Consider the following 17,806-nt stretch of genomic DNA (forward strand, 5'->3'; position numbering starts at 1 on the left):
AAGTATTTTTTCCAGCACAATATTGTACAGAAAAGGAAAGGGGAAAACTAACGGAAGATATAGGAGAGTTCCTCCAGTAAAATGCCACAATGGCCCAAGCTCAACTGGGTGCATCCCAGATCTCCCACTGAAATATTCCAGTGTCCAAACATGGCAGAATGGAAAGTCTTTCCTGATTTATGGCTACGGAGTGCCAGGTTTGCCTCCTTTAAATGCAATTCTGAATTTCTGGCATACATCCATTACAAAATGCTTCAGGAGATGACATCGACTTAGTGCTCACTGATCACTATCCATACAAACATCTGTTGGATCCAGAAAGCACTGGCTTCCTCTGCTCAATTATGAATTTTATGTTCGGCATAAGCAGTCAGCAATTAATCACAAATATAATCCAGATTCATACATTACTATTGCTTTAAGCACAACAGGCATCCTTGAGAAAAACTGAGCTTGGTTGCTACGATCTAAAACTATATTAGGAAGCTAATAGTTACCCTCAGTGCGTTCTTGAAAAAATTAATTATCTGAATTAATAGCTACAAATATAGTTAAGTATTTTTAAAAAAATCAATAATAATGATTTACCAGCATTGTTTTCTCTAAAAATAAACTTAACTAACTTGTGTGAAAACACTTCTGGCATCCTGAGCGTTATGGTTGTGGTCAGGCAGATTGTGGGCAACAGCCTGAGCATTTTCCACAACAGTGGTGATGTTCGACTTCAGATGGAGGAACAAGCGGAGAAGGTCGACCACAATGCCGCTCTGCTCCTGACTGCAAGAGAACAGAGAGCACAAATTTAGATATCACTGACTGGCAAAAGTAAAATGAAGTAATCATCCATCATTCTTTCTCAGGTTTACCTATTTGTTATTGTTGTATTCAGATTTTCCCAGGCTGCCTTCACCAGTGCCACCTCTCTGAGAGCATCAGCTGCCAACTCGCTGTCTCGCTGGACAAGCTGGTTCCCCTTCTCCTCTAACCACCGCTGGGAGTGCTGCAGAGACTGCAACTCATCCTCCAGCTGGACGAAGAAACGCAGCCTGGGAGAAACCAATCCAGAACAAAAACAATGGGGATTATCTGATTCCAGCATTATACATCTCATTGTTTTAAGACGCAACATTGAAATGACTTTGTCCATCTGGCTGGAGTCTGGCTGCTACTGAAGATGGCAGATAGAGTCTGCCACCATTTAGATCTCTTCATTAAAGACTTATAGGATGGATTTTACAATGTGAAATCATGCAAAAGTCATCCCTCTTTTTCTATTTATATTTTTTCAAACAACGAATCAGGTATTTTGATGATGGTTAGATTCAACCTGATGGTCTGTCAATTGTTTCATTTGGAGTTTTTTGGCTCCAACAAAATAGCTGTACCTGTTTTGAAATGCCTGTACAGAGCACTCTCTTGCCTCCTCTCGCCTTGCGTCGTCTTCTAGATTCTTCAAACTCTTCATCACTTCTTCCTTCCTCTCTCTAAAAGAGCACCACAGCGCCCCTAAAGCATCCACTTCACTTTGCCTCCATCCAACAGCCCTCTGCACCTCCTCCATAGCCATCATGAGGCCCACCGCCAGTCCTCTGCAGGAAGTTCTGCTCTGAGAATCGCTGGTGTTTTTGGATCCGGTCGATTCTGTACCTAACAGGTGCAGGTGTGCCTTGCTCAGCATCCCGTCCAACCCAACAGCCTCTGCCTCAAGTCGGGCCACATCTTTAGAGACTTCCACAATACCGCGATGCAGAGCTTCAGCTTTAGAGTGGTCCCAGCTTCCCCTGCCCTCCACCGCCTCGTTAAGGTGGAGCAAAGCCTTAGATGCTGCCTCACGCTTTGCAAGGAAAGTCTTTAATTTAGTCAGGCACTCCTTACGGACGAGCAAAAGACGCTGGGACTCATTGAAGGGTTGCAGACAATCCTCCGTCCAGGCCTGCAGCTGCTGTTCAGCCTCTGGAGTGGAGCGACGGAGCAGAGACGATTCTTTCTGATTCAGGGTTTGAGTAAACAATGTGTTTTCCTGCAGCTGTGTCTCATGTTCCTGTAGCAATACAAGAAAAATAGACATACTTATGTAAAATCAAAATTAGTTTTTAAAAACTAGTTTACAGTAGCTACATGTAGATCACATGTACATGTGATTTGAAAATGGAAATTGTTGGTTTATTACCTTTACTTCAGTGATTGCAGCCTCAAGATCTGAGATGTGAACATAGGGAGAGTTTCTTAGGACAGACAGGAAGTTTTCACTCCTTTGTGCCACTGTAAGCAGAGCCTGATCGAACTGGTCCAGCTGATCCAGGTGCAGCTCTAGCAGCTTACTCCTAAAAAAGAATTAGATGGCAGATGAATGCTTATATCTATACAGTTATTATTTTTGACAAAAGAAAACCATGAAAGATTCAAATATTGAGATCCTTAAATTAATTAAGTATTACCTGTGTGATATACTCATATTCACAGAAGCGTATCTCTCCTGAAGCTGAGTAAGGTCATAGTTGAGCTCCTGGAGTCGAGCTTCATCTGCTGTGGTGTAGAGGCACAGCTGGAGATTTTCAAGACCCTGGAGGAGTGCTTCATAAGACGGTGTCTCCTGCTGCATTTCCTGAGAAGTGGGAGTTCAACAAAAAGCTTGACAGAGGCTCTGAACTGAGTCACAAAAGGCAACAAAAGTCATAAAAGTGAACACACATTCAGTATGCATTCCTGTAAGATTTTTTTTCACATTTTGGTCCATCATAAACACAAACTTTAAAGTATTGTATTGGGATTTTATATAATAGACCAAAACAATGTTCATCTGAAAAGTATCTCTTTTTTTTAATTTATTTGTCAGAGTGGTTGGAAGCATCCGTGGACGGCCAGGTTTACACCTTGACATAGAGTCATATTATGATTTAAATCATGAACATCTTATTCACAGTAACTTTAGTCGTCAATTTTATATTAGCGTCCACTGGCCTGATGGAAGAGAAAAACTCTACCACAGTCTTTTGTCTTCTACAGCTTTAACAGCTTCCGTTCATCTTCCTATCTATCTATCTTCCCATGAACTCTGACAAGCTTCTTTTTTGAAAACAATAAAAAAAATGTCCCACACAGCTTTCCACCCCAACATGGGTCTAGTTTTCTGCCATTAATTTTCCATCATGTGTATTAAAAAGTTCAGATATGGTTTTATCAGATGAGAGGATTAGAAACTTTGTCCACAAGTTTCCTGTGTCCACTACATGTGATTGTGGCAAATTGAAAAAGGGAACAACTTGTGGCTTTCTCTAAACAACAGTCTTATTCTTTGCACTCCGTTATGAAGGCTGAGATTAAATTATCTAGAGGTGGACTCTGCCTACAACTTCTGTAGGCAATTGGTCATATTACAGCCAGGAATTTCACATTTCAGATACTTATTTTTTAAAAAAGAAAAACTTACATTATTTTCTTTATTTTTTACATTTCCAAGCTACTCTACAAAATACAAAAAGACTAAGGTGTAACAATATTTGCAACAGAATCAATAAGTGTATTTTACCTGCAAATTTTGTAGTTCATTCCTCAGTTTTACTTTATCTGCAGAGAGTAATTCGGTTTCCGGGCAGCACATGGATTCACATCTGATCAGCCAGCTCTTCATGGATGCACTCTCTTTTTCATATCTGCTCATTCAAATTCAGATTACACAATTGTAAGAGAATAAAGCTTTCTTTAACAGCAGATTACCAAATAACCTTTCAAATCAACATGTACACACACTCTGTAACACTATACACTGTTTGTTCTTTTGAACATGAATCTGCATCAGTGGAATGGTAAAAATATATGTATGCAAATCTACAGAGGAGAGAGTAAGTAAGAACAGAGTAACACACAGGCATACATGCATTAAAAAAAAGGTTTGCGGCAAGAATATTATTTATTTTTAGAGTGATTTACTGACATGTCACACTAAACTGTAGCCACTAGGCTGGCTCTTTACTTTCTCTTCACAAAAACAATCACTCTGGTGCAAATCTATTCAGTGTCAAACAAGTGACAAGAAAAAGAATATAATTAGAAGGGAAAAGCAAATGTTGACAGGGAAGCAGACAGTAAGACTCAGACAAGCTCTCGTTCTACTACTTCACACTAAAATGAGAGAGTCTTTCAGAGAATAGCAGAGGAAATTGACAAGAGATGAGAATTCAGCAGAAAGGACATATGCACAATAACAAGGGGAAATTGCAATATTTATACAAACAGTATAAGAGATGTGTGTGTGAGCAGGAACTAAAAGATGACAGGGAAAGGCTCAGGAAATTAAAGATGAAAACAAAAGCAGCTGCTTTTGCTTTAAAAGCTTTGGAGCATTGTTTCTGGAATTGACAGAAACCAATTAGTAATCTGAATAAAAGCCACTCAACATGATTAAAGAGAGACATTTTCCTACAGTACAAAAGTAAACAGTTATAACGACTAACGCCTATCAAATTATTTCATGCAATTTTTTGGTGAAATGTATCCATACCTTTGCCACAGAGCTAGAAGACTCTCCAGTGTGGATTGCTTTCCCGCAGCCTCTCCAATTAACTCTCTCTGTTGCTTCTGGAGGTCAGCCACCTCCTCTTCCAGCTGGCTGCTCTCTCCAAGCCTCTTTGAGGCTGAACACAGTGCCATCAGCCTGGGTTTCAGCTGCTCAACACCCTGGCAGACCTCCTGAAGTAAATAAAAATATACTGGTGATGAACCCCGGAGCAGTTAAGAAGTTAAACCTTAAACACACAAAAAGTTACTAAATACTGGGATAGAAAACATAAAGGCACTTTAATTCTGGATGTATCTGTTCTCACCATGTGATCCTGGAGGATCTTGTAGGTCTCGGATGATGATGTACAAGTGATTGGATAGTCCAGTTTTTCTTTCAGATCTCCCATTGTTTTCTTTACCTGATAGTGGACAAATATGTCCGATTATATTTGAGCTGAGCTATAAAATAAACAACTTTTAGTATTTTGTAAGTTTGTCCACCTGTTCGAGGTTATCATTGCATCTCTGCCTGTAGGAGGCGCTCTGGTTGAGCTGTAAGCCGACCTGCTCTGTCCTCCCCATCAGCTCGTCACAGCATCGCCTCGTCTGTAGGAGTTGGACACGGATATGTCTGGCTTCTCCAGGGGTCACGAATCTGGACAGGGTCTCAACGTCAGCCTCCATCTGGACAAGAGTCGTCCTTCTTTCCTCCAAACCTTCACCTATCATCTAGAGAGGCAAGAAGCAGCAAAAATAATGATTATGAGAATCACATATTTGATTAATCTGTTATTCCCACAGAGAATTTCACTAAATACATACAGTACATTCCTAATTTTGTTCTGAAAATCTGAAATTGACAGAACTGAGATTATATTAATGATAGACATCACGATGGACTAATTTTCTAAATCTCTACATGTGCTGACCCAATTTGTTTTTAAATTATGCATAACATCTGTTAGAATAATTATGTTTTGTTATCATTCTTACATAAGTAGTTACCAGTTTGCTTTTCATTCATAGGTTTAGTATTCACACCCCAGAGAGGAGGAATTCGTTAAACCGTGTGAAAGACAAAACTTGCTTTTTCCCTAAACCTTGAAGGTGCAGCTGCTTCTTATCTTGGGATACTCCTTGAACTGCTTGTGTGTAGAATGTAGTTCTTCCTTGTTTCAGAATAGCCATTCTTTGATTTATCACTCTCCCACATTTCACTCTTGACTCCCTTCTTTCTCCTGCTTAATAAAAAGACAGGCTCTGTTGCAGGGAGTCAGAACGCATGGTAAACACCTTGGAGAAGTGGTTTGCTATGTTTTCTCCTTCTGCAGAAGCTTGGTTGAAAACTCATAAACGTTGTCTGTGGTTCTTTCTTTGTATTTAGGTAAACAAAATACCTATCAACATCCATGCAGTTACAATTTGCTATCATTTCCACATGCATATTGCACACCAGAGAAACAGCGCTTGAGCGAAAGGGATTCTTTCACCTTCTGCAATAAACTTAGAAGCCTTTTAATTTTGCATTTACTAAAAAATTATAAATAAAATTTACTGCAGCCCACAGCTAAAGTAAAGCAGTAAATTCTTCAACAGGACTTATAATTTTGGTCAGAACTTCACATATACTCATTATCAATTATTTACTTGTTTTGTTTTGTTTTTAGGGTGGATTATACAATGAGCAAGGTCAGTGACTACAAAAAGTTAAAACTGGATGTTCAAGTTAAAAATTATTGTTAATTTTTTCTAATAAACACAAGTTCAAAATTTTACTACAAGGCTCCAATATATGCATACAGTCAATCCAATATTTGAAGCTTGTTGCGCTATAAAATTGACATGTGGGACATTTACCCAAATATTAGTGGGAGTTTGAATATATTTGAGTCTGTATTATAATCTCAATCTTGTGTTAAATAGAGAAAATCAACAAAAAATCCTATTTGTTGTATCTGAATTTCACCCTAACCGCAAATCTAATATGATATTCATGCTGATAATGAGCGTATTTAAACTTCTGATTGTAAAACAAACAGAAACGATAGCGGAAACCCATACCTCCACAGTGTTAATGTGAGCATCTAGAGGATCAGAGGAGGATGTGGAGCTGACTGCATCCAGCTCCTTCTCTTTCTCGTTGATCCACAGAGAGAGGGCCTCTGATTCTCTGCTGCAGCTCTCCCATTGCACACACATCTTCTCAAGAAGGACAAAACTGTGAAACAAAACATCCGGGTCATTAAAAGAACTGCTAAACACACAAAAGTTTGAATGACAGGACAGCAGACTCAAATCAAACAACTGTACTCACTTATCTAAGAGTACAATTGATGATTCATGAGACTTATGTTCTACAGTTACTGGATCTCTGTTATCCCTGTTTCTTTGAGCACATCATTCAGCTGAACACAAATTACACCATATAGAGTCACTGAAAAGAGGCAGACAGGCTTGAAAGGAGAGGAAACAATAGGTACAAACTTCTCTTTGAGTTGTTTCTGAAGTTGTGTGATCATTTCTCTGGAGGACTCAGCCTGCTGCAGTAGAAGACTCTGATTTTTTGGCCCAAGCTCAATATCTTCTGCCTTCTCCAAAAGGATATCCGCTCGTACAGAATACTCCTCGAAATCTATGGAAAGCTCCTGGAAACAAAAACAATGGAAATGATAATGCTCACAAAGTGAGCATTTGCTAATACTCAATCAAGAGATTGTATTAAGTACATAAAATATACCTTGAGGTGCTCCAGTTCACTCCTCAGGCTCTCCAAGCTATTGAAAATTAGTTCCTTGTTTAGTTCACTTTCAGTGTTCGTAATAAACCTCCAGATTTCCTCTTTTTCTATCTCAAAATTTTGCCAGCAGCTCAGGGTTGTCTTCACATGATGAAGAAACAAAGGAGAAATATAAGTAGATAGAATTTTAAACTAGAAAGTTTAATTTACTGTTGTACAAATATTATCCAAATAGTCCAAAACATTCAGTTCATTTTATTTCCATGTGGGAATCCATGTCAATAACCATGAAATGTTCATGCAGAAAGATTTTAATTAGCAGGGAATAAAAATATATAATACAGCACACAAACAACACTGAAATCATATGCACAAGCATAGCAATCAATGTGTGGTTAAGATTCAGCAGAGGCAAATCAATGACTGCGGCATAAATTTCACTGGGTCTGCTCCTTTCTAGTTCGCTGGTGGATGACCTGACTAGAGGTGATGGCAAGTGGTGAGGGATGAATTTATCGCTTAAATAAATCTCTTTAAAACAGTGACAGAATACCAACAATCACAGCAAACAGAGTCATTAAATCTAAACAAAAAAAATTTGTATGTTTTTATGCTGCAAAAACATAAAAAAAAACTAAAAAAAAGACCAGAAATGAACTAATTGTACTGGTCAGCTTAGAATTAATCAAATTCAGCAGATTCCCTGTTTTTTCCGAGGGATCCTACAGCATTTAAGTCAAAATTGGATAACAATTTTTTCTAGATGATTAATTATCCCAGTAATTATTGCAATAGACAATAAAATTGGGTGTTTAGTGGACATTTTCAAGCAATATATTGATAAAGGCATAATATTGTAAGTTCACCCTCTCAAATATCAGTAATTATTATGTTACAAAACACTTTGCACTCAAGATATTTAATATCCGAAATTATATACAAGAACCCAAAACGCAGCCTTAAATAAAACACACACACAACTGAAACCACAAATAAAATGGATGATAAAGTCTCTAAACAAAATTTTTCTTCAAATTTTATGTAATCATCAATATGGAAATGATCGAGTTCATTTTAATTGATCATGAGATTAATTGATTGTTTGATTAATTGCTTATTGCAACAGGCTTATTTCAAGCCCAAATAGAAATAAAACAGGAAAGCATGCAACACGCCACCTGTCCACTCAGCCAAACAAACATTCATTTAGCTCTCTACCTGCAGGTTCTGCTCTGTTGTTCCAGATTTGAGGTCAGCCTCGCTGAAAGCTCCCTCCAGTTCACGCAGAGGCTGGCTCAGTACCTCACCTGTCTGCAGCTGGCGGCAGTGAGTCACCAGCTGCTCCGCCTCCTTCCTGTTAGCATGCAGCCTTCTCAGGTGTTGCTACAAGAAACACATTAAATGTGAAATTTAACAACAAAATGAAATGCATTCAGCTACCATAAATCCACAATGGCAGTAACTTTTATTAAGTCCTAAACGGAACGCCGGCGATCCAGCCAAATTTGCAGTACCGTAATTCCGCCACACTTTGCGCTATCTGAAAAATTCCAACGGTTTTTCTGAAAGGGGAGACGTTCCGCTTTCCAGCCAATTTTAGGTTATTACGGTAATTTCACCCCCCTCCGTAGCGATGAAATTAATCTGAGGGGCACTCTTTTAATAGACAATAACTTGCTCAGTATTGAAAGTTCCAGTTGTTATGGATGAATGGGCAAATATATTTACTCACAGAACATTGAAAGACAATTTAAACAAGCAAAATGATCCAGGCGGAGACTTTAAATTTAGGACATAAATTAATACAAGGTTTTGAAATTGTGAAAAATAAAAAAGTGAGACCCACCTGGTGAATGATGTAAAGTTGTTTGGCCTCCTCCAGATTCTCGGCATTCAGAATCCTGCTGCTCTGCTCCTCGGCCTCCTTTCTTGCCTTCAGAACTTCCTCCAAAGCACCGTGAACTTCATCCCTCAGCTCCTCACACTGGAACATAGCAGAGCCTTCTTCTCCCAACTGTGGCAAAGCAGGAAAACACCAGGTAATGAATTAAAATGCTAATAAATAAAGTGTTTAATCCTTACAATAACAGACTACCTGACAGAGTGACGATAAGAGGGACCGTAGGTCAGTTGAAAGTTTAACCAGGGCTGTTCTCTGTCTCTGGACTTCCAGCTCTGAGCTAACCTCTGACAGCCTGGCGAGGCGAGTTTTTAGCCACAATAGGCTCTCCTCTCGGCCCATCAAGGCTTCCTGCAGAGTCTGAAATTGGTGCAAGCACAAGAATGCAAATGGTTAGAAATCTAATCTCTGAGCTTTTAACAGCAAAGGGGTTCCACCTTCTCACCCGAACAGCAGCATCAACTTGATCCTGGTGATGGGAAGTCACTGCTGTCTCTCTTAGTAGCCTCACCTGCCCTCTCTGAGATGACAGCCAATCAGAAAGCTCGCAGAACCTGCAATATTAAAAATAAAACTAATTTCCAGCCATCTGATAACCAGTGGGTAACTCAGGTATGCCTCATTGATCTTGAGCACCTGTCATTCCACTCTTTCCATTTGTCAGGATGTTGCTCCAGTTTCAGGTGGGTGATTGTTATTTGCTCAGTAACCTCTTCTACCGCCCTTTTAGTGGAATCAAGCATCCGATAGATCGGGTCATTGTCAGGTAACTTGTGACACAGATCCTCCATGTTTCTGATTCTTTTCTCACACAAAGTCAGAGGTTTGCGTTCCCTAAAGAAAGTCTGGAGATGAAACAAGAGAAAGTTGATTGTTTGAGCTCTTTCTATTAGATTAATGTGTGCTTTAAGTTTCCACAAAATCCAGGGCTTACCCTGTGCTCTTTGATCACTCGCTCACTGGTGCAGGTGCCTGACAGAGCCTGTATCTCTCTTTCCAGCTCTCCTCTGCAGTCCTGCAGAATCAAAGCCACTCGACTTCTCTCCACATCCACTTTTAGCCGGAGCAGGTGAGAGGGAACCTCGGTCTGGAGGTCCTAAAAGAAACACGAATCATACCCAGGTTAAGAAATATAATATTTTCTGGAATACATTTCAACTTTCAGTTTCAAACAAACAGCCCCCAGAGTAATTAAGCATCAACATAATGATGATTTCATTTCAGTCTAATTGGTGAGGGAACTTTTTAAAAACCACAGGCCTCCATTGTTAAGTTAATGAAGTATTGGTTATGCACCTCAGGAGATATAACGTGATTAGTTACGGTGTTAATGCACGTTGACCTCTGACCTTCCAGTGCTTGTGCAGCTTACGGACAGTTTCCTGCAGACCCTGCTGCTCCTCTTGAGGTAGGATGTCTGTCAGCTCATCACAGGCTTTCAGGAACACGCTGAGCACCCGCTGGTCCAGCTGACCAAAGAAATCCTGCAACAGAAGAAGAGAGAACATATTAAAAGTGAGGAGAAGCTAGAAAACACCTGAAGAAATGCTATAGAGTCTGGCATCCTGTGTGCTTTGTCCAGCTCCATGGAAAGCTTTTTTTTGTCTGATTTAAGTTCTACATACAAAAAACCCATTAGCATTCTTAGCTCAGCCTTTGAATTTTAAGTACAATTAAAATTTTATTTTGTTAAGCTTTCCTGAATTACTTATTAGTTTATTTATACAAGTGACATGGAACCTACTTTTGCAATCTATGATACAACATAGCAGAAAATTTTAATTTGAAAATCTTCATTTTTATTTATTTCTGTTTAGGTCCATTTGGAAGTTGAATCTTTTTTTGTTGTTGTTGTTCTAATCTTTCCTTTAAATGAGTAAGACTCTTGTAAGCTTTGTTTTAAAAGCCCTGTTTTAAACCTTTAGGGACAAACTTAGTACATGCAAAATCTTTGGTCGTCATGGCGATTCCCACCTTTTCTGCAAAGGGAAGTGTGCAGCACCTCACTATTTCTCTTCAGAATAAGAGAAATCAGACTGTTCAAAAACCATAGATAGTGGCAGAACATTTTTTTGAACTTTAAAGGATTTGAAATGTAGATTTAAGTTTATGGTTGCAGTAATAAAATTAGGAAAACCAAAGGAAGTGTTAAAAATTGATCTCTAATACTGAATTGACAACATTGGGAATACTGAACTGCATCTGTAGGTTGAAGGATGATCAAACATTTAGTCTTTAAAGTTAAAAAGTTTTAAAGTTGTATTCTTAATTTTCACATTCATCCTTATATAGGATTTTTTGAGGTGTTGTAAATTACAATGCCATAGTACTTCAAAATACATCCTCTATGCTCTAATTAACATACTCCCTTACCACTGTTCTCCATTCATTTCTACAGCAGGAACTAAATGTAGCAACCTGAAAAACATATATTAAAGCAATAAATGTGTTTTCACAGATTAACTGCCGGCCTGTATGCTTTATCCCTAACTAGTGTTATTTATAGCTGGAGGTGCCGATATGTTCTTACGGTGTGTTTCCTCAGTAATTCCTCTGCGTCTCCAGTCTCCTTCAAGCAGCTCTGAGCTTTCTTCAGCACTCTCTCCAGCTCATGCCGTGATTCCTCAAACCTCCTCCTCAGGCAGTTATTGGCCTCTTCCCGCCTCCTCCATTCCCCGACCTCCTTAAGCAAAGCCTGAGAAGATGTTAATGGTGATCTTAATGGGTCCCAGTGGTAAAATGAGGTAATTACTTTGTTTGATTTATAAAAAGCTAATAAATAATGAGAGACGTGATGGAAATTCAAACTACAGAGACACTTGGTGGTTGTTTGTTTTGATGTTTATTTTAACTTTTTTATATATATATTATTTACAATGCAACACGTCTACTGAATGTGAGGCATTCTCTTAACAGATACAGTAAGGTTAGGACTGACCTGTGATGATCCTTGAATTTCGGAAACTCTCTTTTGCAGTGAGGACATGTCGAAGTTTCGGAGCACCTTACTGTTGCCGAGCGACTTCTCCAGCGTCTGGTGATTTCTCTCAATCACAGAAAGACATCGCTTACAGCTTTGCTGCTGGTTCAGCAAATCCTGAGGCAATCGGAAAAACAAAGTTTACATAAATGGTGGAAAACTATTTTTGTTTTGTTTTTTAATTTATGCTGTAATAACTTTACAAATCACATTTTATCTGCACTTTTGGAAAAGAGCCAAGTAAAAATAGAACATGGATTCTGTAAAAATTAGCAGTATGGAAAAATGTGATTGGGAAGCATATTTTTCTCTAAACCATCATTGTCTAGTTACTTAGTTTGTAGTAAGGTATAATTTTTGCTGATTTGTGTGTAGAGGGGTAGAAGAGACAACCTGCAGCAAACTCACTTTTAAATGTTTTTTTCTAACCCTGCTCCTCAGGACCCGCTACACTACATGGTTTAAATGGTTTCCTGCTCCAACAAACTAGATTCAATTACCAGGCATCTGCAGACTTTGATGAGAGCAAACCCATTAATTTACCTCTGCCATGTTGCAGCAAGGTATCATCTTAAGAATGCAGAGCAGAAGCTCCCAAGACTCTCCGTAGGAAAAAAATGCTGCTCAACTGCAGTGCTATCAAGTAACTCTTACTCTCTACATCTCAACAAATCAATACAAGACACAAAAATCCAAAGTAATTACTGCAACAAAATAATATAAATTTTTGTTTATGAAAATGTGAAAAACAGCACAATAACAAAAATACTGGACGAGAATAAAAAAACAGATGCTTAAAGCAGGAATACATCTCGGGGTAAAATTTAACTTAAAGTACAAAACTAACTAAATTAAGTGATGCAGGATAAACCTTTTAAAAATGAAAATAAAATATTCTATCTCAGATATTGTGACTAATTATGTATGATTTTGTGTTTCAATTTCCTTTTTTTTTTTTTTTCTCTGAAGAGTTTTTGCGGCGCTAGTGGCTCGTATTTTTTCCACAGTAGGCAGACAGGAAGGAGGGTGAGGAGAGGGGGAAAGACATGTGGTAAAGGTCGTCGGGACCGGGAGTCGAACCCGCGACGTCCGCGTCGAGGACTAAGGCCTCCAAACGTGGGGCGTGCTAACCCCCTGCGCCACCACAGCACTCCCCGTGTTTAAATTTTTAACTTTGACTTAAACATCCAACTCCCATTTCTTCAACTTATTGTTGCTTTCATTTTGGCTAACTGGTTTTCCTATATATTTCAAATTGTTTTGCTTCTTGACTTTTTGGTAACACTTTATTTGACGGGTTGTGAGTAAGACTGTCATGACACCGTCATAAACATGACATAACACCTGTCATGAGCATGAGTAAGTCTTCATGAATATTTATGACTGTTGTCGTAAAGTGTCTTTTGGTAAATCATGACACTTTTAATACAAAGTTGACATTATTCAAAATGTCTTTGTTATGACAACTTGACATTAACTAAGAAAACATGAAACTTTAAAAATTATGTAGCTTTATGTTATTAAAGCTAAACTTTAATCAGTAATACTTTTATAACAAATGTCAGATCATGATTTCTAGGTTAATGTCAAGTTGTCATAACAAAGACATTTTGAATAATGTCAACTTTGTATTAAAAGTGTTATGATTTACCAAATGACACTTTACGACAACAGTCATAAATATTCATGAAGACTTACTCATGTTCATGACAGGTGTTATGTCATGTTTATGACGGTGTCATGACAGTCTTACTCACAACCCGTCAAATAAAGTGTTACCGACTTTTTTTCCCCAACTCTTAAGACTGACTGATTCAGGCCATTTTGTCTCTCAGATAAATTTTGTGAATCACATTTTTTTCCTTTAGCAACCCTAATGTATCCATGTAAGCCATAACTTTATCATGTGAAGTCTTGTGATCAGATTATCTTGCCTGTAACTTGTGTTTCTGTTGGCCAGGTACCTCCGAGTCTCTCACACCAGCAGTGATCCGACTTGCCCGCTCCAGGGCCTGATAGAAGCCGCTGATGTGTTTCTCCATTTCCTCCAGCAGTGGCAGCAGGAAGTGACATTCTCTCACCAAGGAGGGGCACCGCTCTCTCACCTAAACACAAAAATACAAATATATATATATATATATATATATATATATATATATATATATATATATATATCACAAAAAAGTATTAAAGAAAAAAAACTAAATGAAACTCATGGTTTGGCGTTTACAAGTCACACCTTGTTCAGCTGAGTTTTAGCCTTTGCCATGGTTGCCATGACCCTGGCAGCTTCATCCTGTGTTGCATCCTTGGCGAGGAGCTGAGCACTGCGGGCAGCCAACTTGTATTGGGTCTCCATGGAAACGACCTTTTGCTTGGTGCTCTGAGATGAGCATGTAAAGGGTCAATTCACCCACAATTACTCACAATAAATGAGCCTATGTCCAGCATGAATGCACAGCTAGTGAATCAACGTCGTCTACATTTAAATATTTTACAGAACGTATGCAAATACTGGGCTGCACTTGTGCCTTTATGGCCTTTATGTAAGGTAGACGATTTTATAAACCAACCTCTACATCCTGCAGGAAGGCTTTGACTCCAAGGAAGGACACCTGAACAGGAGCATTCAGCTTGGCCTCTGCTGCTTCCAGCAGCTCTTTTAGGGTCCACACAGCCTTTAGGTGGTCTTTTCTCCACTTTTCCAACTCATCTGAATGAGCATACTGAAGCAAAGAAAGAAAAGATCCTTTATTTGGAAAGGTAGCACTTCCAAATTTCAATCGAAAACAAGAATTTGGGTGCACAAGCTTGAATTCATTATAGATATTCTCTCTACACGAAATCAAAATTATACATACAGGCTGAAGAAGATGCATTTTTGGAACTAAATTTTAAAAACAGCGAGGAATGAATCGCAAAACCTCCCATCGGAAAAATGGCGGTTGTTGTGTTTAAGATTGAAACGGACAGGAGTTTTCATGTTTCTCTTCCACAACACTGAATGTAAGGCCTTAGTAATTCTCATCTTGTAATGTAAAATTTTTCAATTGAATTTTAAAAAGATGTGTCATACTTTGGCCATTCTGACATGTGAATTAGATAAGCTGAAAATCCTTTTTTTTATCAGTACATAACCATAACTTTGTGCTATGCCAGGCGCAGGCAGTGAAAGAGTCTCGCAGCATAATGATGCCCCTGCCATGTTTGATAGTTGGTCTGGTATTGTTTGCTTCTTTTGGCAGAGATATAAACTCCAACACAAATCACAGCAGGCTTTGGAATGGATATTATGTTTTTTCTAACTCCTCTAACGGTATTTCACAAAGCATGAAGTCAACCTTAAATGTGTTGACAATGCTGAAAAGCAGGGTGCATGACAGGAAACCAATTAATTTGAATGAACTCAACTAAGTCTGCCAAGAGAAGTTGTCAGATATTCAGCCAAAAATATTCCAGGAACTTGTTGGTGGCTGCAAAAAGCATGTGGTTTCCTCAGTGACTGAGTAAGAGACAATAATCCAAATATTAAGGTTTGCATGTTCATATTCGATTTATTAAAGATCAATTATTGTTTGTAAAAAATGTTTAGGTCTTTCTTGTGCGGTCAGAACACAACTGACACAAATAAAGTATAAAGTTTATTGTTGTCCTGGTTACTTGTTTGACTTTGAGGAAGAGGTCTCTCCATCGTCCGTTTAGCAGAAGCAGCTGCTGCTTGAGGTCAAGAGACGCGGTCTCATCAGACGTTTCAATGAGAAAATTCCCAGCGTCGTTCATGGCTGCATGCTGATCCATCCAGTGGCTGAGATTCCTAAAAAACTCCTGGAAGAAAGACAGACACATTAGAGAGGGGAAAAAGACATGCAGGCACAAAGGAGCTTCAGAAAAACAAAGAATAAGAGTCAGTGAATGAATTGGAGAGAGCTAATAAAAAAGAAACAAAGACAGGGATTCAAGTAAGGAAACAAAGGAGGGACAATAAAACTGGGGTAATTAGCTGTCTAATCCTTGGTGAGGATGTGAATTTGTGGTTGCTATGGTAATGTGACAACAGAGCCATCCTCCATGGCTTGTTGTAAGTCAAAGCGATTGTATGATACTCGAGAGGAAACTTCTAATGGGATTCCACTTTAAAGACAATGACTGAGCTGATGTATATTTGATTGCCAACTGCCAACAGAGTCACCGTCTTTCAGGGCATCCTTCACCTCATCACACATATACAAGATTAAAGAGACATACCTGTTTGACCTTCTCTGGCTGGTTCAGGGCTTCTTCTGCATCCTCCAGCCAGGCCTGCAGGGAGGCGACGGTGGAGTCGTACCTCTCCCAGTTGGACAGGACCTCCTCCAGCATACTCCTCACACTGCGCACTTCCATAGACAGGCTCCTCCACTGAGTCACCACTTCTCGCATAAATCTGCGAACTCCCATTTCGCCTTCATCCACTGGAAGCCAAAAGAAATGTCAATAGCAGAATTGTAATTCAATAAACTTCTGAGGGTAGCTAGAATGTGATGGTCTTCCACACAGGGTTCCTGCATATTTCTGTGACTTACATTTTATGACCTTTTACGACCTAATCAGTACAATTATGATTTAATTCCAAGACCTACATGAATTGTAGAAAATTACTTCCTTTAAAACAGGGCTGTTTCAACCATAAAAATTTAGGAATTAAATACAGATCACTTACAACCCAGTATTAATTTCTTTTGCATTCTAAGGTCTAATATTAAGAAAATTAAAATGAAAATACTGTTCAACTTTATTTGGGCTTTTGCTTTGGTTAAAAAGAAAACATTTTATTTCCATTTAAGTCTACTGTAAGATCTACAGGCTAAATCTGTTTTTTGCTATTATTAACTTGTGTTACATTTACAGTAAGTTGTAGCGGTCTCTGAAGCCCCGCTAGGTTTTATGGCAGATGGCACAACGTCACTGAAACACCAGATGAGGTTCACATTTAGATTGATGAAGCCGCATGCCTCTGCAGACGAATCTCTGACCCAAAAAATCTCACTATAGGGAAACGTATTGCTTGTGTGCAGCATTGCTTTGGTTCACTCTCTTCAGCACAGCAGCAGCAGACTTTAGTCAAGGAAGTAAGTAAATAATAAAACCAGTTTTAAATGGATGTTCATTAGAAGTCAGAATAACATCATCATCAGCACCTTGCTCTTCAGCATCTTCTTCACTCCAAGACCACTGACTTCATCAACACCAGGTGTATTTCATTCACCCGGCCAACCAATCAAACCTCAGATGTCCTGATTTCTCGCCACAGCTCACTTCTCCTCTCTGCATACCCTAAAGCATAACAGCCCCAAAAAACCTAATGAAACCAACAAACTAGCTCGCACAGTCTGTGCCCAGAGACCCGCAGAAGTGGAGCAGCCCCTTAAACAGGCAAATGGGGTCGTATTCCCCACTGAGAGCTGGGAACGAAGGAACCTCATTTAGTTGTAGCCTGCAGACTCTCCTCTTCCAGCTAATTGTAAAATCAGTCAGTGCTTGCTTCGATGAGCTGCTGAACAAAAACACCTCATTGGTTACTGGGCTGCTGAAGAGGGAAGATAAAGTTGAGATATAACGTGCATTTGTTTTAATCTGATGTCAAACTGAATGAATGTGGGGGCATGTAATTATTTTAGGAAACACCTAACCAAATGAGGAAATGCAACTG

General features: G+C 39.0%; 1 protein-coding gene across 9 annotated transcripts in view; it reads right to left on the reverse strand.

The window, feature by feature from the left end:
- Window positions 1-17,806, reverse strand: part of syne1a (spectrin repeat containing, nuclear envelope 1a) — a 157,700-nt gene that overhangs the window by 96,554 nt on the left and 43,340 nt on the right. For all 9 annotated transcript variants that reach the window (XM_032585847.1, XM_032585850.1, XM_032585848.1 and 6 more), the window contains exons 17-42: window positions 16,363-16,568; window positions 15,778-15,942; window positions 14,691-14,843; window positions 14,357-14,500; window positions 14,052-14,222; window positions 12,076-12,234; window positions 11,668-11,832; window positions 10,487-10,621; window positions 10,072-10,233; window positions 9,774-9,982; window positions 9,583-9,691; window positions 9,333-9,497; window positions 9,084-9,251; window positions 8,456-8,620; window positions 7,238-7,378; window positions 6,985-7,145; window positions 6,562-6,718; window positions 5,002-5,229; window positions 4,824-4,919; window positions 4,502-4,689; window positions 3,530-3,653; window positions 2,439-2,605; window positions 2,171-2,324; window positions 1,386-2,041; window positions 867-1,046; window positions 624-777 (exon numbers count right to left, since the gene is read on the reverse strand). In XM_032585847.1, coding sequence (XP_032441738.1) covers window positions 624-777; window positions 867-1,046; window positions 1,386-2,041; window positions 2,171-2,324; window positions 2,439-2,605; window positions 3,530-3,653; window positions 4,502-4,689; window positions 4,824-4,919; window positions 5,002-5,229; window positions 6,562-6,718; window positions 6,985-7,145; window positions 7,238-7,378; window positions 8,456-8,620; window positions 9,084-9,251; window positions 9,333-9,497; window positions 9,583-9,691; window positions 9,774-9,982; window positions 10,072-10,233; window positions 10,487-10,621; window positions 11,668-11,832; window positions 12,076-12,234; window positions 14,052-14,222; window positions 14,357-14,500; window positions 14,691-14,843; window positions 15,778-15,942; window positions 16,363-16,568 — 4,682 coding nt within the window. The remainder of the gene's footprint in view (window positions 1-623; window positions 778-866; window positions 1,047-1,385; window positions 2,042-2,170; window positions 2,325-2,438; window positions 2,606-3,529; window positions 3,654-4,501; window positions 4,690-4,823; window positions 4,920-5,001; window positions 5,230-6,561; window positions 6,719-6,984; window positions 7,146-7,237; window positions 7,379-8,455; window positions 8,621-9,083; window positions 9,252-9,332; window positions 9,498-9,582; window positions 9,692-9,773; window positions 9,983-10,071; window positions 10,234-10,486; window positions 10,622-11,667; window positions 11,833-12,075; window positions 12,235-14,051; window positions 14,223-14,356; window positions 14,501-14,690; window positions 14,844-15,777; window positions 15,943-16,362; window positions 16,569-17,806) is intronic.

Source organism: Xiphophorus hellerii, chromosome 15 (genome assembly GCF_003331165.1).
Source record: "Xiphophorus hellerii strain 12219 chromosome 15, Xiphophorus_hellerii-4.1, whole genome shotgun sequence".
Classification (NCBI taxonomy): Eukaryota; Metazoa; Chordata; class Actinopteri; order Cyprinodontiformes; family Poeciliidae; genus Xiphophorus; species Xiphophorus hellerii.